Consider the following 26,331-nt stretch of genomic DNA (forward strand, 5'->3'; position numbering starts at 1 on the left):
GTGTGTCTGTCACAGTGATGTGTGTGTCTGTCTGTGTGATGTGTGTCTGTCACAGTGATGTGCGTCTGTCACAGTGATGTGTTCTGTCACAATGTGATGTGTGTGTCTGTCACAGTGTGATCTGTGTGTCTGTCACAGTGTGATGTGTGTCTGTCACAGTGATGTGTATGTCTGTCACAATGTGATGTGTGTGTCTGTCACAGTGTGATGTGTGTCTGTCACAGTTTGATGTGTATGTCTGTCACAGTGTGATGTGCATGTCTGTCACAGTGATGTGCATGTCTGTCACAGTGGTGTGCGTGTCTGTCACAGTGATGTGTGTCTGTCACAGTGTGAGGTGTGTCTGTCACAGTGTGATGTGTGTCTGTCACAGTGTGAGGTGTGTCTGTCACAGTGTGATGTGTGTGTATGTCACAGTGTGTTGTGTGTGTCTGTCACAGTGATGTGTTTGTCTGTCACAGTGATGTGTGTCTGTCACAGTGTGATGTGTGTCTGTCACAGTGATGTGTGTGTCTGTCACAGTGATGTTTGGATCTGTCACAGTGTGAAATGTGGGTCTGTCACAGTGTGATGTGTGTCTGTCACAGTGTGAGGTGTGTCTGTCACAGTGGAGTGTGTATGTCACAGTGTGATGTGTCTGTGTCTGTCACAGCATGATGTGTGTTCCTGTCGCTGTGATGTGTGGGTTTGTCACAGTGTGATATGTGTGTGTCACAGTGTGATGTATCTGTTTCTGTCACAGTGTGATGTGTGGGCCTATCACAGTGATGTGTGTCTGTCACAGTGATGTGTGTGTCTGTCTGTGTGATGTGTGTCTGTCACAGTGATGTGCGTCTGTCACAGTGATGTGTTCTGTCACAATGTGATGTGTGTGTCTGTCACAGTGTGATCTGTGTGTCTGTCACAGTGTGATGTGTGTCTGTCACAGTTTAATGTGTATGTCTGTCACAGTGTGATGTATGTGTCTGTCACAGTGATGTGCATGTCTGTCACAGTGATGTGCGTGTCTGTCACAGTGATGTGTGTCTGTCACAGTGTGATGTGTGTCTGTCACAGTGTGAGGTGTGTCTGTCACAGTGTGATGTGTGTGTATGTCACAGTATGTTGTGTGTGTCTGTCACAGTGATGTGTTTGTCTGTCACAGTGATGTGTGTCCGTCACAGTGTGATGTGTGTCTGTCACATTGTGATGTGTGTGTCTGTCACAGTGATGTGTGTCTGTCACAGTGATGTGTGTGTCTGTCACAGTAATGTGTGTCTGTCACAGTGATGTGTATGTCTGTCACAATGTGATGTGTGTGTCTGTCACAGTGTGATGTGTGTCTGTCACCGTGATGTATGTCTGTCACAGTGATGTGTATGTCTGTCACAATGTGATGTGTGTGTCTGTCACAGTGTGATGTGTGTCTGTCACAGTGATGTATGTCTGTCACAGTGATGTGTGTGTCTGTCACAGTGTGATGTGTGTCTGTCACAGTGATGTGTGTCTGTCACAGTGATGTGTGTGTCTGTCACAGTTTGATGTGTGTCTGTCACAGTTTGATGTGTGTCTGTCACATTGTGAGGTGTGTCTGTCACAGTGATATGTGTCTGTCACGGTGCTGTGTGTGCCTGTCACAGTGATGTGTGTCTGTCACAGTGATGTGTGTGTCTGTCACAGTGTGTTGTGTATCTGTCACAGTGTGATGTGTGTCTGTCACAATGTCATGTGTGTGTCCAGCACAGTGATGTGTGTCTGTCACAGTGATGTGTGTGCCTGTCACAGTGATGTGTGTCTGTCAGAGTGATGTGTTTGTCTGTCACAGTGATGTGTGTCTGTCACAGTGATGTGTGTCTGTCACAGTGTGATGTGTGTCTGTCACAGTGATGTGTGTGTCTGTCACAGTGATGTTTGGATCTGTCACAGTGTGAAATGTGGGTCTGTCACAGTGTGATGTGTGTCTGTCACAGTGTGAGGTGTGTCTGTCACAGTGAAGTGTGTATGCCACAGTGTGATCTGTCTGTGTCTGTCACAGCATGATGTGTGTTCCTGTCGCTGTGATGTGTGGGTCTGTCACAGTGTGATATGTGTGTGTCACAGTGTGATGTGTCTGTTTCTGTCACAGTGTGATGTGTGTGCCTATCACAGTGATGTGTGTCTGTTACAGTGATGTGTGTGTCTGTCACAGTGTGATGTGTGTCTGTCACAGTGATGTGCGTCTGTCACAGTGATGTGTATGTCTGTCACAATGTGATGTGTGTGTCTGTCACAGTGTGATCTGTGTGTCTGTCACAGTGTGATGTGTGTCAGTCACAGTTTGATGTGTATGTCTGTCACAGTGTGATGTGTGTGTCGATCACAGTGATGTGCATGCCTGTCACAGTGATGTGCGTGTCTGTCACAGTGATGTGTGTTTGTCACAGTGTGATGTGTGTCTGTCACAGTGTGAGGTGTGTCTGTCACAGTGTGATGTGTGTGTATGTCGCAGTGTGTTGTGTGTGTCTGTCACAGTGATGTGTTTGTCTGTCACAGTGATGTGTGTCTGTCACAGTGTGATGTGTGTCTGTCACATTGTGATGTGTGTGTCTGTCACAGTGATGTGTGTGTCTGTCACAGTGATGTGTGTGTCTGTCACAGTGATGTTTGGATCTGTCACAGTGTGAAATGTGGGTCTGTCACAGTGTGATGTGTGTCTGTCACAGTGTGAGGTGTGTCTGTCACAGTGAAGTATGTATGTCACAGTGTGATGTGTCTGTGTCTGTCACAGTGTGATGTGTGTGCCTATCACAGTGTGATGTGTGTCTGTCACAGTGATGTGCGTCTGTCACAGTGATGTGTGTGCCTATCACAGTGATGTGTGTCTGTCACAGTGATGTGTGTGTCTGTCACAGTGTGATGTGTGTCTGTCACAGTGATGTGCGTCTGTCACAGTGATGTGCGTCTGTCACAGTGATGTGTATGTCTGTCACAATGTGATGTGTGTGTCTGTCATAGTGTGATGTGTGTCTGTCACAGTTTGATGTGTATGTCTGTCACAGTGTGATGTGCGTGCCTGTCACAGTGATGTGCATGTCTGTCACAGTGATGTGTGTCTGTCACAGTGATGTGTGTCTGTCACAGTGTGATGTGTGTCTGTCACAGTGTGAGGTGTGTCTGTCACAGTGTGATGTGTGTGTATGTCACAGTGTGTTGTGTGTGTCTGTCACAGTGATGTGTTTGTCTGTCACAGTGATGTGTGTCTGTCACAGTGTGATGTGTGTCTGTCACAGTGATGTGTGTGTCTGTCACAGTGATGTTTGGATCTGTCACAGTGTGAAATGTGGGTCTGTCACAGTGTGATGTGTGTCTGTCACAGTGTGATGTGCGTGTCTGTCACAGTGATGTGCATGTCTGTCACAGTGATGTGCGTGTCTGTCACAGTGATGTGTGTCTGTCACAGTGATGTGTGTCTGTCACAGTGTGATGTGTGTCTGTCACAGTGTGAGGTGTGTCTGTCACAGTGTGATGTGTGTGTCGATCAAAGTAATGTGCATGCCTGTCACAGTGATGTGCGTGTCTGTCACAGTGTTGTGTGTCTGTCACAGTGTGATGTGTGTCTGTCACAGTGTGAGGTGTGTCTGTCACAGTGTGATGTGTGTGTATGTCGCAGTGTGTTGTGTGTGTCTGTCACAGTGATGTGTTTGTCTGTCACAGTGATGTGTGTCTGTCACAGTGTGATGTGTGTCTGTCACATTGTGATGTGTGTGTCTGTCACAGTGATGTGTGTGTCTGTCACAGTGATGTGTGTGTCTGTCACAGTGATGTTTGGATCTGTCACAGTGTGAAATGTGGGTCTGTCACAGTGTGATGTGTGTCTGTCACAGTGTGAGGTGTGTCTGTCACAGTGAAGTATGTATGTCACAGTGTGATGTGTCTGTGTCTGTCACAGTGTGATGTGTGTGCCTATCACAGTGTGATGTGTGTCTGTCACAGTGATGTGCGTCTGTCACAGTGATGTGTGTGCCTATCACAGTGATGTGTGTCTGTCACAGTGATGTGTGTGTCTGTCACAGTGTGATGTGTGTCTGTCACAGTGATGTGCGTCTGTCACAGTGATGTGCGTCTGTCACAGTGATGTGTATGTCTGTCACAATGTGATGTGTGTGTCTGTCATAGTGTGATGTGTGTCTGTCACAGTTTGATGTGTATGTCTGTCACAGTGTGATGTGCGTGCCTGTCACAGTGATGTGCATGTCTGTCACAGTGATGTGCGTGTCTGTCACAGTGATGTGTGTCTGTCACAGTGATGTGTGTCTGTCACAGTGTGATGTGTGGGTTTGTCACAGTGTGATATGTGTGTGTCACAGTGTGATGTATCTGTTTCTGTCACAGTGTGATGTGTGTGCCTATCACAGTGATGTGTGTCTGTCACAGTGATGTGTGTGTCTGTCAGTGTGATGTGTGTCTGTCACAGTGATGTGCGTCTGTCACAGTGATGTGTATGTCTGTCACAATGTGATGTGTGTGTCTGTCACAGTGTGATCTGTGTGTCTGTCACAGTGTGATGTGTGTCTGTCACAGTTTAATGTGTATGTCTGTCACAGTGTGATGTATGTGTCTGTCACAGTGATGTGCATGTCTGTCACAGTGATGTGCGTGTCTGTCACAGTGATGTGTGTCTGTCACAGTGTGATGTGTGTGTATGTCACAGTGTGTTGTGTGTGTCTGTCACAGTGATGTGTTTGTCTGTCACAGTGATGTGTGTCCGTCACAGTGTGATGTGTGTCTGTCACATTGTGATGTGTGTGTCTGTCACAGTGATGTGTGTCTGTCACAGTGATGTGTGTGTCTGTCACAGTAATGTGTGTCTGTCACAGTGATGTTTGGATCTGTCACTGTGTGAAATGTGGGTCTGTCACAGTGTGATGTGTGTCTGTCACAGTGTGAGGTGTGTCTGTCACAGTGAAGTGTGTATGCCACAGTGTGATCTGTCTGTGTCTGTCACAGCATGATGTGTGTTCCTGTCGCTGTGATGTGTGGGTCTGTCACAGTGTGATATGTGTGTGTCACAGTGTGATGTGTCTGTTTCCGTCACAGTGTGATGTGTGTGCCTATCACAGTGATGTGTGTCTGTCACAGTGATGTGTGTGTCTGTCACAGTGTGATGTGTGTCTGTCACAGTGATGTGCGTCTGTCACAGTGATGTGTATGTCTCTCACAATGTGATGTGTGTGTCTGTCACAGTGTGATCTGTGTGTCTGTCACAGTGTGATGTGTGTCTGTCACAGTTTGCTGTGTATGTCTGTCACAGTGTGATGTGTGTGTCTGTCACAGTGATGTGCATGCCTGTCACAGTGATGTGCGTGTCTGTCACAGTGATGTGTGTCTGTCACAGTGTGATGTGTGTCTGTCACAGTGTGAGGTGTGTCTGTCACAGTGTGATGTGTGTGTATGTCGCAGTGTGTTGTGTGTGTCTGTCACAGTGATGTGTTTGTCTGTCACAGTGATGTGTGTCTGTCACAGTGTGATGTGTGCCTGTCACATTGTGATATGTGTGTCTGTCACAGTGATGTGTGTGTCTGTCACAGTGATGTGTGTGTCTGTCACAGTGATGTTTGGATCTGTCACAGTGTGAAATGTGGGTCTGTCACTGTGTGATGTGTGTCTGTCACAGTGTGAGGTGTGTCTGTCACAGTGAAGTATGTATGTCACAGTGTGATGTGTCTGTGTCTGTCACAGCATGATGTGTGTTCCTGTCGCAGTGATGTGTGGGTCTGTCACAGTGTGATATGTGTGTGTCACAGTGTGATGTGTCTGTTTCTGTCACAGTTTGATGTGTGTGCCTATCACAGTGTGATGTGTGTCTGTCACAGTGATGTGCGTCTGTCACAGTAATGTGTGTGCCTATCACAGTGATGTGTGTCTGTCACAGTGATGTGTGTGTCTGTCACAGTGTGATGTGTGTCTGTCACAGTGATGTGCGTCTGTCACAGTGATGTGCGTCTGTCACAGTGATGTGTATGTCTGTCACAATGTGATGTGTGTGTCTGTCACAGTGTGATGTGTGTCTGTCACAGTTTGATGTGTATGTCTGTCACAGTGTGATGTGCGTGTCTGTCACAGTGATGTGCATGTCTGTCACAGTGATGTGCGTGTCTAACACAGTGATGTGTGTCTGTCACAGTGATGTGTGTCTGTCACAGTGTGATGTGTGTCTGTCACAGTGTGAGGTGTGTCTGTCACAGTGTGATGTGTGTGTATGTCACAGTGTGTTGTGTGTGTCTGTCACAGTGATGTGTTTGTCTGTCACAGTGATGTGTGTCTGTCACAGTGTGATGTGTGTCTGTCACAGTGATGTGTGTGTCTGTCACAGTGATGTTTGGATCTGTCACAGTGTGAAATGTGGGTCTGTCACAGTGTGATGTGTGTCTGTCACAGTGTGATGTGCGTGTCTGTCACAGTGATGTGCATGTCTGTCACAGTGATATGCGTGTCTGTCACAGTGATGTGTGTCTGTCACAGTGATGTGTGTCTGTCACAGTGTGATGTGTGTATGTCACAGTGTGAGGTGTGTCTGTCACAGTGTGATGTGTGTGTATGTCACAGTGTGTTGTGTGTGTCTGTCACAGTGATGTGTTTGTCTGTCACAGTGATGTGTGTCTGTCACAGTGTGATGTGTGTCTGTCACAGTGATGTGTGTGTCTGTCACAGTGATGTTTGGATCTGTCACAGTGTGAAATGAGGGTCTGTCACAGTGTGATGTGTGTCTGTCACAGTGTGAGGTGTGTCTGTCACAGTGATGTGCGTGTCTGTCACAGTGTGATGTGTCTGTGTCTGTCACAGCATGATGTGTGTTCCTGTCGCTGTGATGTGTGGGTTTGTCACAGTGTGATATGTGTGTGTCACAGTGTGATGTATCTGTTTCTGTCACAGTGTGATGTGTGTGCCTATCACAGTGATGTGTGTCTGTCACAGTGATGTGTGTGTCTGTCAGTGTGATGTGTGTCTGTCACAGTGATGTGCGTCTGTCACAGTGATGTGTATGTCTGTCACAATGTGATGTGTGTGTCTGTCACAGTGTGATCTGTGTGTCTGTCACAGTGTGATGTGTGTCTGTCACAGTTTAATGTGTATGTCTGTCACAGTGTGATGTATGTGTCTGTCACAGTGATGTGCATGTCTGTCACAGTGATGTGCGTGTCTGTCACAGTGATGTGTGTCTGTCACAGTGTGATGTGTGTCTGTCACAGTGTGAGGTGTGTCTGTCACAGTGTGATGTGTGTGTATGTCACAGTGTGTTGTGTGTGTCTGTCACAGTGATGTGTTTGTCTGTCACAGTGATGTGTGTCCGTCACAGTGTGATGTGTGTCTGTCACATTGTGATGTGTGTGTCTGTCACAGTGATGTGTGTCTGTCACAGTGATGTGTGTGTCTGTCACAGTAATGTGTGTCTGTCACAGTGATGTTTGGATCTGTCACAGTGTGAAATGTGGGTCTGCCACAGTGTGATGTGTGTCTGTCACAGTGTGATGTGCGTGTCTGTCACAGTGATGTGTGTCTGTCACAGTGTGATGTGTGTCTGTCACATTGTGATGTGTGTGTCTGTCACAGTGATGTGTGTGTCTGTCACAGTGATGTGTGTGTCTGTCACAGTGATGTTTGGATCTGTCACAGTGTGAAATGTGGGTCTGTCACAGTTTGATGTGTGTCTGTCACAGTGTGATGTGCGTGTCTGTCACAGTGATGTGCATGTCTGTCACAGTGATGTGCGTGTCTGTCACAGTGATGTGTGTCTGTCACAGTGATGTGTGTCTGTCACAGTGTGATGTGTGTCTGTCACAGTGTGAGGTGTGTCTGTCACAGTGTGATGTGTGTGTATGTCACAGTGTGTTGTGTGTGTCTGTCACAGTGATGTGTTTGTCTGTCACAGTGATGTGTGTCTGTCACAGTGTGATGTGTGTCTGTCACAGTGATGTTTGGATCTGTCACAGTGTGAAATGTGGGTCTGTCACAGTGTGATGTGTGTCTGACCGTGATGTGTGCCAGTCACAGTGATGTGTGTCTATCACAGTGTGATGGGTGTGTCTGTCACAGTGATGTGTGACTGTCAGAGTGATGTGCGTCTGTCACATTGATGTGTGTGTGTCACAGTGTGATGTGTGTCTGTCACAGTGTGATGTGTGTCTGTCACAGTGATGTGTGTCTGTCACAGTGTTATTTGTTTGTGTGCCTGTCACAGTGTGTTGTGTGTGTCTGTCACAGTGTGATGGGAGTGTCTGTCACAGTGATGTGTGTCTGTCAGAGTGTGAAATGTGTGTGTCTGTCACAGTGATGTGTGTCTTTCAGAGTGATGTGTGTCTGTCACACTGATGTGTGTCTGTCACAGTGATGTGTGTCTGTTACATTGATATGTGTCTGTCACAGTGATGTGTGTCTGTCGCAGTGTTATGTGTGTGTGTGCCTGTCACAGTGTGTTGTGTGTGTCTGTCACAGTGATGTTTGGGTTTGTTACAGTGTGATATCTGTGTCTGTCACAGTGTTGTGTGTCTGTTGCAGTGATGTGTGTGTGTGTCTGTCACAGTGTGATGTGTGTGTCTGTCACAGTGATGTTTGAGTCTGTCACAGTGTGATGTGTGTCTGTCACAATCTGATGTGTATCTGTCACAGTGTGATGTGTCTGTGTCTGTCACAGTGATGTGTGTGTCTGTCACAGTGATGTGTGAGTCTGTCACAGTGATGTTTGGGTCTGTCACAGTGTGATGTGTGTCTGTCACAGTGTGAGGTGTGTCTGTCACAGTGTGATGTGTGTGTATGTCACAGTGTGTTGTGTGTGTCTGTCACAGTGATGTGTTTGTCTGTCACAGTGATGTGCATCTGTCACAGTGATGTGTGTATGCCACAGTGTGATCTGTCTGTGTCTGTCACAGCATGATGTGTGTTCCTGTCGCTGTGATGTGTGGGTCTGTCACAGTGTGATATGTGTGTGTCACAGTGTGATGTGTCTGTTTCTGTCACAGTGTGATGTGTGTGCCTATCACAGTGATTTGTGTCTGTCACAGTGATGTGTGTGTCTGTCACAGTGTGATGTGTGTCTGTCACAGTGATGTGCGTCTGTCACAGTGATGTGTATGTCTGTCACAATGTGATGTGTGTGTCTGTCACAGTGTGATCTGTGTGTCTGTCACAGTGTGATGTGTGTCTGTCACAGTTTGATGTGTATGTCTGTCACAGTGTGATGTGTGTGTCGATCAAAGTGATGTGCATGCCTGTCACAGTGATGTGCGTGTCTGTCACAGTGATGTGTGTCTGTCACAGTGTGATGTGTGTCTGTCACAGTGTGAGGTGTGTCTGTCACAGTGTGATGTGTGTGTATGTCGCAGTGTGTTGTGTGTGTCTGTCACAGTGATGTGTTTGTCTGTCACAGTGATGTGTGTCTGTCACAGTGTGATGTGTGTCTGTCACATTGTGATGTGTGTGTCTGTCACAGTGATGTGTGTGTCTGTCACAGTGATGTGTGTGTCTGTCACAGTGATGTTTGGATCTGTCACAGTGTGAAATGTGGGTCTGTCACAGTGTGATGTGTGTCTGTCACAGTGTGATGTGTCTGTGTCTGTCACCGTGTGATGTGTGTGCCTATCACAGTGTGATGTGTGTCTGTCACAGTGATGTGCATCTGTCACAGTGATGTGTGTGCCTATCACAGTGATGTGTGTCTGTCACAGTGATGTGTGTGTCTGTCACAGTGTGATGTGTGTCTGTCACAGTGATGTGCGTCTGTCACAGTGATGTGCGTCTGTCACAGTGATGTGTATGTCTGTCACAATGTGATGTGTGTGTCTGTCACAGTGTGATGTGTGTCTGTCACAGTTTGATGTGTATGTCTGTCACAGTGATGTGCGTGTCTGTCACAGTGATGTGTGTCTGTCACAGTGATGTGTGTCTGTCACAGTGTGATGTGTGTCTGTCACAGTGTGAGGTGTGTCTGTCACAGTGTGATGTGTGTGTATGTCACAGTGTGTTGTGTGTGTCTGTCACAGTGATGTGTTTGTCTGTCACAGTGATGTGTGTCTGTCACAGTGTGATGTGTGTCTGTCACAGTGATGTGTGTGTCTGTCACAGTGATGTTTGGATCTGTCACAGTGTGATGTGTGTCTGTCACAGTTTGATGTGTATGTCTGTCACAGTGTGATGTGCGTGTCTGTCACAGTGATGTGCATGTCTGTCACAGTGATGTGCGTGTCTGTCACAGTGATGTGTGTCTGTCACAGTGATGTGTGTCTGTCACAGTGTGATGTGTGTCTGTCACAGTGTGAGGTGTGTCTGTCACAGTGTGATGTGTGTGTATGTCACAGTGTGTTGTGTGTGTCTGTCACAGTGATGTGTTTGTCTGTCACAGTGATGTGTGTCTGTCACAGTGTGATGTGTGTCTGTCACAGTGATGTGTGTGTCTGTCACAGTGATGTTTGGATCTGTCACAGTGTGAAATGTGGGTCTGTCACAGTGTGATGTGTGTCTGTCACAGTGTGATGTGCGTGTCTGTCACAGTGATGTGCATGTCTGTCACAGTGATGTGCGTGTCTGTCACAGTGATGTGTGTCTGTCACAGTGATGTGTGTCTGTCACAGTGTGATGTGTGTCTGTCACAGTGTGAGGTGTGTCTGTCACAGTGTGATGTGTGTGTATGTCACAGTGTGTTGTGTGTGTCTGTCACAGTGATGTGTTTGTCTGTCACAGTGATGTGTGTCTGTCACAGTGTGATGTGTGTCTGTCACAGTGATGTGTGTGTCTGTCACAGTGATGTTTGGATCTGTCACAGTGTGAAATGTGGGTCTGTCACAGTGTGATGTGTGTCTGTCACAGTGTGAGGTGTGTCTGTCACAGTGGAGTGTGTATGTCACAGTGTGATGTGTCTGTGTCTGTCACAGCATGATGTGTGTTCCTGTCGCTGTGATGTGTGGGTTTGTCACAGTGTGATATGTGTGTGTCACAGTGTGATGTATCTGTTTCTGTGACAGTGTGATGTGTGTGCCTATCACAGTGATGTGTGTCTGTCACAGTGATGTGTGTGTCTGTCAGTGTGATGTGTGTCTGTCACAGTGATGTGCGTCTGTCACAGTGATGTGTATGTCTGTCACAATGTGATGTGTGTGTCTGTCACAGTGTGATCTGTGTGTCTGTCACAGTGTGATGTGTGTCTGTCACAGTTTAATGTGTATGTCTGTCACAGTGTGATGTATGTGTCTGTCACAGTGATGTGCATGTCTGTCACAGTGATGTGCGTGTCTGTCACAGTGATGTGTGTCTGTCACAGTGTGATGTGTGTCTGTCACAGTGTGAGGTGTGTCTGTCACAGTGTGATGTGTGTGTATGTCACAGTGTGTTGTGTGTGTCTGTCACAGTGATGTGTTTGTCTGTCACAGTGATGTGTGTCCGTCACAGTGTGATGTGTGTCTGTCACATTGTGATGTGTGTGTCTGTCACAGTGATGTGTGTCTGTCACAGTGATGTGTGTGTCTGTCACAGTAATGTGTGTCTGTCACAGTGATGTGTATGTCTGTCACAATGTGATGTGTGTGTCTGTCACAGTGTGATGTGTGTCTGTCACCGTGATGTATGTCTGTCACAGTGATGTGTATGTCTGTCACAATGTGATGTGTGTGTCTGTCACAGTGTGATGTGTGTCTGTCACAGTAATGTATGTCTGTCACAGTGATGTGTGTGTCTGTCACAGTGTGATGTGTGTCTGTCACAGTGATGTGTGTCTGTCACAGTGATGTGTGTGCCTGTCACAGTGATGTGTGTCTGTCAGAGTGATGTGTGTGTCTGTCACAGTGTGATGGGTGTCTGTCACAGTGATGTGTGTGTCTGTCACAGTGATGTGTGTGTCACAGTGATGTGTGTCTGTCACATTCTGATGTGTGTGTCTGTCACAGTGATGTGTGTCTGTCACAGTTTGATGTGTGTCTGTCACAGTTTGATGTGTGTCTGTCACATTGTGAGGTGTGTCTGTCACAGTGATATGTGTCTGTCACGGTGCTGTGTGTGCCTGTCACAGTGATGTGTGTCTGTCACAGTGATGTGTGTGTCTGTCACAGTGTGTTGTGTATCTGTCACAGTGTGATGTGTGCCTGTCACAATGTCATGTGTGTGTCCAGCACAGTGATGTGTGTCTGTCACAGTGATGTGTGTGCCTGTCACAGTGATGTGTGTCTGTCAGAGTGATGTGTGTGTCTGTCACAGTGTGATGGGTGTCTGTCACAGTGATGTGTGTGTCTGTCACAGTGATGTGTGTGTCACAGTGATGTGTGTCTGTCACAGTTTGATGTGTGTCTGTCACATTGTGAGGTGTGTCTGTCACAGTGATATGTGTCTGTCACGGTGTTGTGTGTGCCTGTCACAGTGATGTGTGTCTGTCACAGTGATGTGTGTGTCTGTCACAGTGTGTTGTGTATTTGTCACAGTGTGATGTGTGTCTGTCACAATGTCATGTGTGTCTGTCACAATGTCATGTGTGTGTCTATCACAGTGATGTGTGTGTCTGTCACAGTGTGATGTGTGTCTGTCACCGTGTGATATGTGTGCCTGTCACAGTGTGATTTGTGTGTCTGTCATAGTGTGTCTGTCATAGTGATGATTTTCCAACATTCCATTGACTCTGGATCAGTTCCTATCGAGTGGAGGGTAGCCAATGTAACCCCACTTTTTAAAAAAGGAGGGAGAGAGAAAACAGGGAATTATAGACCGGTCAGCCTGGTATCGGTAATGGGTAAAATCATGGAATCAATTTTTCAGGATATCATAGCAGCGCATTTGGAAAGAGGTAACATGATAGGTCCAAGTCAGCATGGATTTGTGAAAGGGAAGTCATGCTTGACAAATCTTCTGGAATTTTTTGAGGATGTTTCCAGTAGAATGGACAAGGGAGAACCAGTAGATGTGGTATATTTGGACTTTCAGAAGGCTTTCGACAAGGTCCCACACAAGAGATTAATGTTAAAGCACATGGGATTGGGGGTAGTGTGCTGACATGGATTGAGAACTGGTTGTCAGACAGGAAGCAAAGAGTAGGAGTAACTGGGGACTTTTCAGAATGGCAGGCAGTGACTAGTGGGGTACCGCAAGGTTCTGTGCTGGGGCCCCAGCTGTTTACACTGTACATTGATGATTTAGACGAGGGAATTAAATGTAGTATCTCCAAATTTGCGGATGACACTAAGTTGGGTGGCAGTGTGAGCTGCGAGGAGGATGCTATGAGGCTACAGAGCGACTTGGATAGGTTAGGTGAGTGGGCAAATGCATGGCAGATGAAGTATAATGTGGATAAATGTGAGGTTATCCACTTTGGTGGTAAAAACAGAGAGACAGACTATTATCTGAATGGTGACAGATTAGGAAAAGGGGAGGTGTAACGAGACCTGGGTGTCATGGTATATCAGTCATTGAAGGTTGGCATGCAGGGACAGCAGGCGGTTAGGAAAGCAAATGGCATGTTGGCCTTCATAGCGAGGGGATTTGAGTACAGGGGCAGGGAGGTGTTGCTACAGTTGTACAGGGCCTTGGTGAGGCCACACCTGGAGTATTGTGTACAGTTTTGGTCTCCTAACCTGAGGAAGGACATTCTTGCTATTGAGGGAGTGTAGCAAAGGTTCACCAGACTGATTCCCGGGATTGCGGGACTGACCTATCAAGAAAGACTGGATCATATGGGCTTGTATTCACTGGAGTTCAGAAGAATGAGAGGGGACATCATAGAAACGTTTAAAATTCTGATGGGTTTTGGACAGGTTAGATGCAGGAAGAATGTTCCCAATGTTGGGGAAGTCCAGAACCAGGGGTCACAGTCTAAGGATAAGGGGTAAGCCATTTAGGACCGAGATGAGGAGAAACTTCTTCACCCAGAGAGTGGTGAACCTGTGGAATTCTCTACCACAGAAAGTTGTTGAGGCCAATTCACTAAATATATTCAAAAAGGAGTTAGATGAAGTCCTTACTACTCGGGGGATCAAGGGGTATGGCGAGAAAGCAGGAATGGGGTACTGAAGTTGCATGTTCAGCCATGAACTCATTGAATGGCAGTGCAGGCTAGAAAGGCCGAATGGCCTACGCCTGCACCTATTTTCAATGTTTCTATGTTTCTATGTGTGTGTCTGTCACAGTGATGTGTGTCTGTCACAGTGTGTTGTGTGTCTGTCAGAGTGTGATGTGTGTCTGTCAGAGTGTGATGTGTGTCTGTCACAGTGTGATGTGTGTCTGTACTTCCTTCCTCATCTTCATAGGCAGTCCCTTGGAATCGAGGAAGACTTCTTCCACTCCAAGAGTGAGTTCTCAGGTGGCTGAACAGTCCAATACGGGAATTACAGTCTCTGTCATGGGTGGGACAGACAGTGGTTGGAGGAAAGGGTGGGTGGGTTCCTCCCTGGAGTGCAATAGGCGGGGCGGTGCGTGGAGTAACGTTACACACTGGGCCATGCAGCGCTGCACCGCGGAAAGGCCCCTCCCTTCCCTTAAAGGGCCAGGCCATTGCTACCAGCTCGGCAAAGGGAAAACAAACTGACCACCTCCCCGACGGCTGCCGCGATCCCGCCCGGTCAGCCTGGCACTCGAGCAGAGAGGCGGGCGGATCAATCGCGGGTCAGAACCCATGAAAAAAGCTGCAAGAGAGAAGGTACCTTTATTTTTTACTGACCTCGGCCACCTCACCTTTAACCTTTGCCCCCCCGAAGCGCCCGGCCTCCCGATCGGCTCCTCCCGCAACTGTCGGTGTTTTCGCCAGGCAGAGGGCGGAACACAAGTTCGGGTCCGGGGTGCTACTGAATTTATCGGGAGTCGCCGATCTCACCACATCCGGTCGCACGGAGGCACTAATGGTGGGCGCAAAGGAGCCCAATTTCGCCCCTTGGTCTCTAGCCGTGCTTTATGGCCTTATGGAAACAGAGGGGAAAATTACACCTATGTCAAGTATAACAATAAGAACTTGCATTTATACAGCACCGTTAACATAGTAAAAGGTCCCAAGATGCTTCATAGGAGCATAACTTTGTAAAATTTGTCACTGAGCCACATAGGAGATATTCGGATAGGAAACAGGTAGGTATTTAAGGAGTGATTTAGAAGAGAGAGAGGTAGGTAGGCTTCGGGATGTAATTGGAGAGCTTCAGGCTTGAACAGCTGACAGCAGGGCCGCTAATGGTGGAGCGATGATAATCGGGGCTGTGCAAGAGGCCAGAATTGGAGGAGTGCTGATATTTCGGATGGTTATAGGACTGTAGAGAAAGGGAGGGGCGAGGCCTTGGAGGGATTGGAAAACAAAGATGACAACTTTAAAATCGAGGTGTTGCCAGACCGGGAGCCAATGTACGTCAGCGAGCACAGGGGATGATGGATGAACGGGACTTGGTGCGAGTTAGGACACGGGTGTGAGATTAACATCAGAACATAAGAAATAGGAGCAGGAGTTGGCCATTTGGCCCCTCGAGCCTGCTCCGCCATTTAATAAGATCATGACTGATCTGATCTTGGCCTCAACCCCACTTCCCTGCCTGCTCCCCATAACCCTTGACTCCCTGATCGCTCAAAAATCTGTCTATCTCCGCCTTAAATATATTCAATGATCCAACCTCCACAGCTCTCTGGGGCAGAGAATTCCACAGATTTACAACCCTCTGAGAGAAGAAATTCCTCCTCATCTCCATTCTAAATGGGCAGCCCCTTATTCTGAGACTATGCCCTGTTTGATTCTATTTGTTCTCCCTCTCCCAGGTGTGAGGTGCGTCCTGGACCCGAATTCATCGCCAGATCCTACACGTTCTACCCGAATGGGACCTTTAGAGCCTACCAGTTCTACTACGCTGACCATCAGTGCGCGCGTCCCGCCTACACCCTGGTGATCACCGGCAAGCTCCGCCTGCGGCAAGCCTCCTGGATCACCCGCGGGGCCACCGAGGCCGACTACCGCCTGCACCGAGTGGCCTTGGCCTCCCACGGTGGGCAGGCCACGGCGGCCATCTTGGACAGGGCCAAGCGCTCATGCGGTGGGTCCGGCCACTTAAGGGGGACCTGGTCGCCAGGTGCCACCCACCTGCTCCTGGACGCCAGGACCGGGTGTGACTGCACCTCCGGCCTCGGGTTCACGATGCACGAGCTGGGCCTGGTGCGGGTGGAGAGGCTGGTCCACCGGCGGCAACCGGTGATCGAGAAGCTCTTCCTGGGAGACATTCACACCGACTGGGCTCAGAGGATGCGTCATCGGCCTATTGGCTACCAGCGCCCTCTGCAGGCAGCTTTGGTAAGTGCATGCCCGCCCGTTACATTTCAACAACATGGACTTACATGGGATTTCACAGCACAGAAACAGGCCAATCAGCCCAACTGGCCTGTGCCGGTGTTTATGCTCCACAAAAATTCATCTCATCCTATCACCATATTCCTTTGTCCATCATCATCATATGCAGTCCCTCGAAGCGAGGATGACTTGCTTCCATGCCAAAAAGGGATGTGTTCACAGGTGTTTCAATGAACGACCTAATATTCCAGATCCCGAACTACATCCTGAAGGATGGAAGATGCCTGTGTGTGGATTTTTTTAATGTGGGGTGACCGTTGCACACCAGCCACCACACGGGTTTGACAGAGCTAGGTCTTAGACCAGTGGCAAGGGTTATCTAGGACAACTGGAGACCAGCTCTGCTGCACGGACCGAGCGTGCACATATATCGCAGTATGGGCTGGCCCGTGCTGCCCCTGGGCCCTTGCCTCTCCTGGGCCCTGGTTACTTCCCTCTACAAACTCTAGCGGCTCCTTCGTCCCTCCTGCTGTGCCTGCCCGTACTGCAATCAGCGACCTAGTTTTGCAGCCAGCGCCCTCCTTTGTCCTTCATGCGATTATCTAGCGTAACATCGTCCATCTCCGCCCTTGCCTCAGCTCATCCACTGCTGAAGCCCTCATCAATGCTTTTGTTACCTCTCAACTTGACTATTCCAACGCTCTCCTGGCTAACCTCCCACATTCTACCCTACGTAAACTAGAACTGCCCGTGTCCTAACTCGCACCAAGTCCCGCTCATCCATCACCCCTGTGCTCACTGACCTCCATTGGCTCCCAGTTAAGCAATGCCTTGATTTCAAAATTCTCATCCTTGTTTACAAATCCCTCCATGGCCTCGCCCCTCTCTATCTCTAATCTCCTCCAGCCCCACAACCCTCCGAAATCTCTGCGCTCCTCTAATTCTGCCCTCTTGAGCATCCCTGATTATAATCGATCAACCATCAGTGGCTGTGCCTTCTGTTGCCTCGGCTCCAAGCTCTGGAACTCCCTGCCTAAACCTCTCCGCCTCTCTACCTCTCTTTTCTCCTTCAAGATGCTCCTTAAAACCTACCTCTTTGATCAAGCTTTTGGTCACCTGTGTTAATTTCTACTTATGCGGCTCAGTGTCAAATTTTTATCTCATGATACTCCTGTGAAGCGCCTTGGGACATTTCACTACGTTAAAGGTGCTATATAAATACAAGTTGTTGTTGCAGTTGTTAAATGCATCTATACTATTCGCCTTAACTGTTCCCTGTGGTAGCGAGTTCCACATTCTAACCATTCTCTGAGTGCTGCAGAATGCATTTCTTGTGCCATGTGGGGACTCTGGGATGCTTCCCATGTCCTGGACAACCACAGGTGCAGGCTGGAGGAGCTCAAGCTCCGGGTTTCGGAGCATGAGCGGCAGCTGGGCATCACTGCGGTGCATCAGGAGGCTGAGAGCTACGCGGGTAACACGTTTCAGGAGGTGGTCACCCCACAGTGTAAGAGTGTGCAGGCAGAGAGGCAATGGGTGACCATCAGACAGACAAGGAGGACCAGGCAGGTAGTGCAGGAATCCCCTGAATGTATCTCACTCTCTAACCGGTAATTAGTATTGAATACGAGTGAGAGTGATGGTTCCTATAGGTTATACAGCCAGAGCCAAGTCCAGGGCACCACGGGTGGCTGAGCTGGACAATGGGGGAGGAGGAAGATCGGGAAAGCAATAGTGATAGGAGCTTCAATAGATAGGGAGGCAGACAGGTGTTTCTGCGGCCGCAGACGTGACTCTAGGATGGTATGTTACCTCCCTGGTGCCAGGGTCAAGGATGTCACTGAGCGGCTGCAGAACATTCTGAGGGGAGAGGGTGAAGAGCCAGAGATCGTGGCCCATATTGGTATCAATGGCATAGGTAGAAAGAGGGATGAGGTCCTGCAGATTTTAGGGAGCTAGGAAGATTAAAAGGCAGAACCTTGAAGGTAGTAATCTCCGGATTACTCCTGGTGCCACAAGCTAGTGAGTACAGAAATAGGAGGATAGAGCAGATGATTACGTGGCTGAAGAGATGGTGCAGGCAGAAGGGCTTTAGTTTCCTGAGGCATTGGGACCGCTTCTGGGGGAGGTGGGACCTGTACAAACCGGACGGGTTGCACCTCAACAGAGCCGGGACCAATATCCTCACGGGGTGGGAGGGGAGGTTTTGCTAGTGCAGCTGGGGAGGGTTTAAACTAATTTGGCTGGGGATGGACACCAGAATGTAGCATTAGAAAGGAGAAACAAGATGCACAAAGGATTGGGAGAGGCCGACAGCAATAGAGTAAGAAATAGTGCAGTATTAGGTGGGGTCAGACTAAGAGAGAATACAAGGTCTAAGATGAGTTAAAGTGCATGTGTGTGAAGCGCAGTAAATAAGGTTGGTGAGCTCCAGGCACAAATAGCCACATGGGAATATGATGTCAGAGCGATAATGGAGACCTGGCTCAAAAAAGGGCAGATTTGAGTATTAAATATTCCTGAATATAAGGTAATTCAGAAAAATAGGGCACGAAAGAAGAGGTGGTGTGGCAGTATTGATTAAGGAGAATGTTACAGTGCTGGAGAGAGAGGATGTCCTGGAGGGGTCATGGGCAGAATCTATTTGTTTAGTGTTGAGAAACACTAGAGGTGCCATTACACTACTAGGTTTATTCTATAGCCCAACAGCCAGTAGGCAGGACACAGTGGAGCAAATTTGCAGGGAAATTACAGAGCGGTGCAAGAACTATAGAGTAGTGATAATGGGGGACTTCAACTATCCTAATATAGAATGGGATAGTAATAGTGTAAAGGGCAGAGAGGGGGAAGAATTTCTGAAGTGGAAGGGTTAAGGAGAACTTTCTTGAGCAGTAGAACAAGGGAGGAGGCATTGCTGGATCTGGTTCTGGGGAATGAGGTGGGTCAAGGGAAGCAAGTGTCAGGAGGGGAACATGTAGGGAACAGTGATCATAGTATCATTAGGTTTAGAATAGTTATGGAAAAGGACAGGGAGCAATCTAGAGTCAAAATACTTAATTGGAGGAAGGCAAGTTTCAGTGGGTTGAGAACGGATCTGGCCCGGGTAAATTAGAATCAAAGGTTGGCAGGCAAAACTGTAATCGAACAATGGGCTTGTTTTTAAAGAGGAGATGAGTCGGGTACAGTCGAGGTACATTCCCACGAGGGGGAAATGGAGGGCAACCAAACCCAGAACTCCCTGGATGATAAAAGAGATAGAGACAGTGTAGAGGGAGCTTTACTCTGTATCTAACCTGTGCTGTACCTGCCCTGGGAGTGTCTGATGGGACAGTGTAGAGGGAGCTTTACTCTGTATCTAACCCCGTGCTGCACCTGCCCTGGGAGTGTTTGATGGGACAGTGTAGAGGGAGCTTTACTCTGTATCTAACCTGTGCTGTACCTGCCCTGGGAGTGTCTGATGGGACAGTGTAGAGGGAGCTTTACTCTGTATCTAACCCGTGCTGTACCTGCCCTGGGAGTGTTTGATGGGACAGTGTAGAGGGAGCTTTACTCTGTATCTAACCCGTGCTGTACCTGCCCTGGGAGTGTTTGATGGGACAGTGTAGAGGGAGCTTTACTCTGTATCTAACCCGTGCTGTACCTGCCCTGGGAGTGTTTGATGGGACAGTGTAGAGGGAGCTTTACTCTGTATCTAACCCCGTGCTGTACCTGCCCTGGGAGTGTTTGATGGGACAGTGTAGAGGGAGCTTTACTCTGTATCTAACCCCGTGCTGTACCTGCCCTGGGAGTGTTTGATGTGACAGTGTAGAGGGAGCTTTACTCTGTATCCAACGCATGCTGTACCTGCCCTGGGAGTGTCTGATGGGACAGTGTAGAGGGAGCTTTACTCTGTATCTAACCCCGTGCTGTACCTGCCCTGGGAGTGTCTGATGGGACAGTGTAGAGGGAGCTTTACTCTGTATCTAACCCCCTGTACCTGCCCTGGGAGTGTCTGATGGGACAGTGTAGAGGGAGCTTTACTCTGTATCTAACCTGTGCTGTACCTGCCCTGGGAGTGTTTGATGGGACAGTGTAGAGGGAGCTTTACTCTGTATCTAACGCATGCTGTACCTGCCCTGGGAGTGTCTGATGGGACAGTGTAGAGGGAGCTTTACTCTGTATCTAACCTGTGCTGTACCTGCCCTGGGAGTGTTTGATGGGACAGTGTAGAGGGAGCTTTACTCTGTATCTAACCCCGTGCTGTACCTGCCCTGGGAGTGTTTGATGGGACAGTGTAGAGGGAGCTTTACTCTGTATCCAACGCATGCTGTACCTGCCCTGGGAGTGTCTGATGGGACAGTGTAGAGGGAGCTTTACTCTGTATCTAACCCCGTGCTGTACCTGCCCTGGGAGTGTCTGATGGGACAGTGTAGAGGGAGCTTTACTCTGTATCTAACCCCCTGTACCTGCCCTGGGAGTGTCTGATGGGACAGTGTAGAGGGAGCTTTACTCTGTATCTAACCTGTGCTGTACCTGCCCTGGGAGTGTTTGATGGGACAGTGTAGAGGGAGCTTTACTCTGTATCTAACGCATGCTGTACCTGCCCTGGGAGTGTCTGATGGGACAGTGTAGAGGGAGCTTTACTCTGTATCTAACCTGTGCTGTACCTGCCCTGGGAGTGTTTGATGGGACAGTGTAGAGGGAGCTTTACTCTGTATCTAACCCCGTGCTGTACCTGCCCTGGGAGTGTTTGATGGGACAGTGTAGAGGGAGCTCTACTCTGTATCTAACCCCGTGCTGTACCTGCCCTGGGAGTGTTTGATGGGACAGTGTAGAGGGAGCTTTACTCTGTATCCAACGCATGCTGTACCTGCCCTGGGAGTGTCTGATGGGACAGTGTAGAGGGAGATTTACTCTGTATCTAACCCCGTGCTGTACCTGCCCTGGGAGTGTCTGATGGGACAGTGTAGAGGGAGCTTTACTCTGTATCTAACCCCCTGTACCTGCCCTGGGAGTGTCTGATGGGACAGTGTAGAGGGAGCTTTACTCTGTATCTAACCTGTGCTGTACCTGCCCTGGGAGTGTTTGATGGGACAGTGTAGAGGGAGCTTTACTCTGTATCTAACGCATGCTGTACCTGCCCTGGGAGTGTCTGATGGGACAGTGTAGAGGGAGCTTTACTCTGTATCTAACCTGTGCTGTACCTGCCCTGGGAGTGTTTGATGGGACAGTGTAGAGGGAGCTTTACTCTGTATCTAACCCCGTGCTGTACCTGCCCTGGGAGTGTTTGATGGGACAGTGTAGAGGGAGCTTTACTCTGTATCTAACCCCCTGTACCTGCCCTGGGAGTGTCTGATGGGACAGTGTAGAAAAGGTATGCTCAATCTTTTACTGCCGAGTCCCCCCCATCCCCTCCCATGTTATGAAAATTCGACAGACCTGCTGCAACACAACACAAGTAGTTTTGGGGCATAAAAATGAGTTATTAGTTATTAATAGATCTATTAAGCCTTATGTAAAGATTTATTAATTAAGTCATAAATTTACTTAAGCAAAATACCGGATGCTGGAAATTTGAAATAAAAGCAGAAATTGCTGGAAACACTCAGGCAGCATCTGTGGAGAGAGAAACAGAGTTAACATTTCAAGTCTGATGAAAGATCCTGAATTAACAGCACCAGTAATGCACTTGAGAGAAATGGAGAAATAAATAGAGCCCTGATCGACTTTGCCCACCCGACCTCATCGCCATAAATCCTTTCCCCCATCCCAACCCTTTCACAAATATCCGCGGCATCTCCCAGGACCAGGGGGCCCCGGCTCGGCCTATCCGTTCGGCAGAGAAGCACATGGCCATGAATATAAAGCTCCGAGCTGATGTCGAAGCTGAGGGAATGTCGGAGATTAGGAAGGGAGTGTCAAAGGCAGCCTATTTTCTATGTTTCTATGTTTCTATGTTAAGATGGCGATAACGCCGTCAGCTATTTACATAAGAACTTAAGAAATAGGAGCAAGAGTCAGCCATACAGCCCCTTGAGCCTGCTCCACCATTCAATACGATCATGGCTGATCCGATCATAGACTCAGCTCCACTTCCCTGTCTGCTCCCCATAACCCTTTATTCCCTTATCATTTAAGAAACTGTCTATTTCTGTCTTAAATTTATTCAATGTCCCAGCTTCCACAGCTCTCTGAGGCAGTGAATTCCATAGATTTACAACCCTCTGAGAGAAGACATTTCACGTCATCTCGGTTTTAAATGGGCGGCCCCTTATTCTAAGATTATGCCCTCTAGTTCTAGTCTCCCCCATCAGTGGAAACATCCACCTTGTCAAGCCCCCTCATAATCTAATATGTTTCGATAAGATCACCTCTCATTCTTCTGAATTCCAATGAATAGAGACCCAACCTACTCAACCTTTCCTCATAAGTCAACCCCCTCATCCCCGGAAATAACCTGGTGAACCTTTAATTAAGCCAGACTGAAGGCGTTGAAGGGCAGGGTCACACACCGACCACGATTACTGCGGCCCTGCTACAGGCCCAGAGATTGGAAAGTCTCGTTTGTTCCTTCCCCACCCCAAGGCCGCTCGGTGTGTCGCACTCTCTCCATTGACGGTAACCCTTCTCCGTCTCAAACACCAGTTCCATCAGGAAAAGGAACGACCGCTTTTCCAACTCAGCTTCCGACCGACTCCGGGTGATTCCGCGGGACAAGAAAGAGAAGGGTTGTTGGGAAGGCGCACACTCCCTCGACCCGTGCATTGCCCGACTATCTCGCCGAGTTCCCCGCCCCCAACTCAGGCATCACTGTCCCAGACAGAACTTAGAACTTACACTCTTTTATTTAATAGTTAAAAGAGGCGAGTGGAATGTGGAAGCGAATAAAGCTGGATCAAAAAAAACTTACCGAGATAAATACCGCTATAAAAATCAGTGACATGCAAAGGGACTTGTCCAAGTGCTCAAATGGTGTGCAGCTATAAGAACCTGAATTGACTGAGCATGCATAGTCTTTGTCTAGCTGAGAATATTCCACTCGTCTCAATATACAGGGGAGACTACTGGGCCCAAAATCTCCCCCCGCCTGAAATGGGGCGCTCCCACCTTGCTACAGTTTTTATCGCCGTGGTGGTTGAGGAAAATTCCGCTCTTTGTTTTTTTTTGCTCGGATCCGGAAGTCGCTCTTAATAGGGGTGGATACGGGGTGGTGAAACACCTGAGGGGCGGAGGTTGGGGGCGGTGAGGAGTGACGGCTGCGATGACGTCATCACGGCGCCGTATCACCGCGGATCTCCCCTTCGCGATTTTAAACCTTCGGCCCACTGGGCCACCAGGGAGAGTTTCGGCCCAGCCAGCGGCCTGACACCCAAGCGGGGTTCCCAGGCTGCCTATTAGCATCCCAGCCGAACCCAGGGGCATAATTGTAGGGGCCGACCTGGCAGTCGGCCGTCAAAAAAAAAATGGCGGCAGCGGTAGTGCGCCCTCCCCTTTAAGGGAAGCCACCCGACGTTGCAGAAGGCCACAGCCTCACTGGACCACTGGGGAAAAGCTTGTTTTGGCACCGCCAGGCGGGCCGAAGATTTTCACGGCGAAATTTCGCCGTCGGCGGGGGTAGATCGGCAATGCTCACGGTGATGATGCACTTAGCACAGATCGGCAGCAGTGGAGCTGTAGGGGGGGGAGCGGGTCACCGCCTGGATAACATGGGAGCGCAATTTTGATAATGGCGGCCATTACATGAAAAGTCAGCCATTGTCTCCACAGTGTGGCCGCTGCTTTCTGGCGTTGAGGCCTTAAGGGAAGGGGCAATTTCAGCCCTCTGATGTTTATGCCATTATCAGCAGTATCCCTGTATATTGATGGGACAAACCAACTGATGAACCCTTGAAATCTTCTTGTGGACCCCTGGTTGAGACCCCCTGAGGTAGAGAGAGCTTTATTCTGTATCTAGCCCACACCATACCTGATCTGAGAGTGTTTGATGTTGACACAAACAATCCACAATTTCAATTTACCAGCTGTCAGCCGTAGCTCAGTGGTAACACTCTTGCCTCTAAGTCAGAGGGTTGTGGGTTCATGTCCCACTCCAGAGCCTTATATAGAATGACATAGTGTTTACAATATAGAACCAGGCCATATGGCCCAACGGGTCTGTGGTGGTGTTTATGCTCCCAGAAGCTTCCTCCCACCTTACTTCATCTCACCCCATCAACACATCCTTCTATACCTCTCTCCCTCATGTATTTATCTACCTTCCCCTTAAATACTCCTACGTAGTCACCTCAGTTACTCCCTGTGGTAGCAAGTTCCACATTCTCACCACTCTCTGAGTAAAGAAGTTTCTCCTGAAATCCCTATTGGATTTATTACTGACTATCTTATATTTATGGCCCCCTAGTTTTGGATTCTTCCACAAATGGAAACATCTTCTCTACGTCTACCCTATCAAACCCCCTTCATAATTTTAAAGACCTCTGCCCGGTCAGCCCTCAGCTTTCTCTTTGCTAGAGAACAGAGTCCCAGCCTGTTCAACCTTTCCCAAGAACATACGAACAATGACGGACAGGTAAGGACCATCTGGTCCAGCGAGCCTGTCCCCCACAATTGCAATACCTTGAGTATCACAACACATACCCTCCACCCCACCCAAAATCATCTTAGGTATAACCTCTCAGTTCTCGTATCATCCTTTTTTCCATCTTCTCCAGTGCCTCTAAATTATTTTTGTAATATAGGAACCACAACTATGCAGAGTCATCATCATAGGCAGTCCCTCGAAGCGAGAATGACTTGCTTCCACGCCAAAAAGGGATGAGTTCACAGGTGTTTCAATGAAGGACCTAATATTCCAGGTCCCGAACTACATCCTGAAGGGTGGAAGATGCCTGTGCGGGGATTTTTTTAACGTGTGGTGGCTGTTGCACACCAGTCACCATACGGGCTTGACAGAGCTAGGTCTCGGTCCAGTGGCAAGGATTAACCAGGACGACTGGAGATCAGCTCTGCTGCACGGACCTAGTGTGTACACATATCGCAGTGTGGGCTGGCCCGTGCTGCCCCTGGGCCCTCCCTCTTCAGGGTGGTGCATAACTTGCTGCTTTACAATTCTAGCGTTCTAGAAATGAACCCCATTGCTTTGTTTACATGGCCTTATTAACCTGCGTTGTTACGTTTACTGAATGGTGTTCCCCTCAATAACAGCTTTCATCTCAATGAGCATGAAACCAACTCACAGTAATGAGGGGGGGACCATGACCATTCTCAGGTGCTCTGGGTGATTCAGCTCCCACTGTTAGTCCCACCTTTACTGATGGAGGTTCTCCCCTTTCTGCTTCACAGCATCATGTGCACCCATGTGCGGCCTGCGGGATCATCTCCCGGGCGGACGAGCGGTGCCCGCCCACCCTGCCCACCCAGCCAGAGGTCTCGCCGCACCTGGGTGGGCGTTGGGTGAGCCGGGGTTGCGAGGGACGCCCGGCCGTCCTCTTCCTCACCAGGTACTTCGCCTTCTCCGACATCAGCCGCACCTGGGAGGGCCGCTACACTCACTACTCCGACCCAGCCTGCCGACAGCCCACGTTCCTGGTCCAGGCTTGGGGCGAGTACAGTGAGGGCAGCCCCTCCGCCCGGACCGAGGGGGGCACCAACTTCACCTTCACCACCACCCGGGCCCGGGTCACGCCCCTGGACGTGGCCGCCACCTCGCTGCTGAACGCCTCGGCCGCGGGGTCTTGTGGGGAAGCCGGCTCGTGGTCGGCAGGGCTGGACCAGGACGTAACGCCCACCAATGGCTGCCGGGCACTGGGCCTCCGGCTGCCGCACACTGAGTACGAGCTGGTACGGCTCGAGTCGGACCGGGCCGGTCGCCGGCTGCTGTTCCTCGGGGAGCGGCCCACCGATGGAACAAGTCCCAGCGCACTCTGCAAACGGGCCACCTCCTACCAGGCCCCGCTCCTCCAGTGCTCTGGGGAGGCCGAAGGTACCGCCATGCGGTGGAGGCAGCATCGCCGAGGGCAGACCGGAAACTATGGCACGGCGGCCTGGGGAAGCCACAGGCTGGTGGGATTGGGGTTACTGTCGGCTCGCGCAGGGCTCTTCCTGAACTAAAC

General features: G+C 49.2%; 1 protein-coding gene across 1 annotated transcript in view; it reads left to right on the forward strand.

The window, feature by feature from the left end:
• Positions 1-26,329, forward strand: part of apcdd1l (adenomatosis polyposis coli down-regulated 1-like) — a 221,164-nt gene extending 194,835 nt beyond the window's left edge. The window contains exons 3-4 of the mRNA XM_070894862.1: positions 15,718-16,243; positions 25,562-26,329. Coding sequence (XP_070750963.1) covers positions 15,718-16,243; positions 25,562-26,329 — 1,294 coding nt within the window. The remainder of the gene's footprint in view (positions 1-15,717; positions 16,244-25,561) is intronic.
• The last annotated feature ends 2 nt before the right edge of the window (positions 26,330-26,331 follow it).

The sequence above is a fragment of the Pristiophorus japonicus genome, chromosome 12 (genome assembly GCF_044704955.1).
Source record: "Pristiophorus japonicus isolate sPriJap1 chromosome 12, sPriJap1.hap1, whole genome shotgun sequence".
NCBI classification, from domain to species: Eukaryota; Metazoa; Chordata; class Chondrichthyes; family Pristiophoridae; genus Pristiophorus; species Pristiophorus japonicus.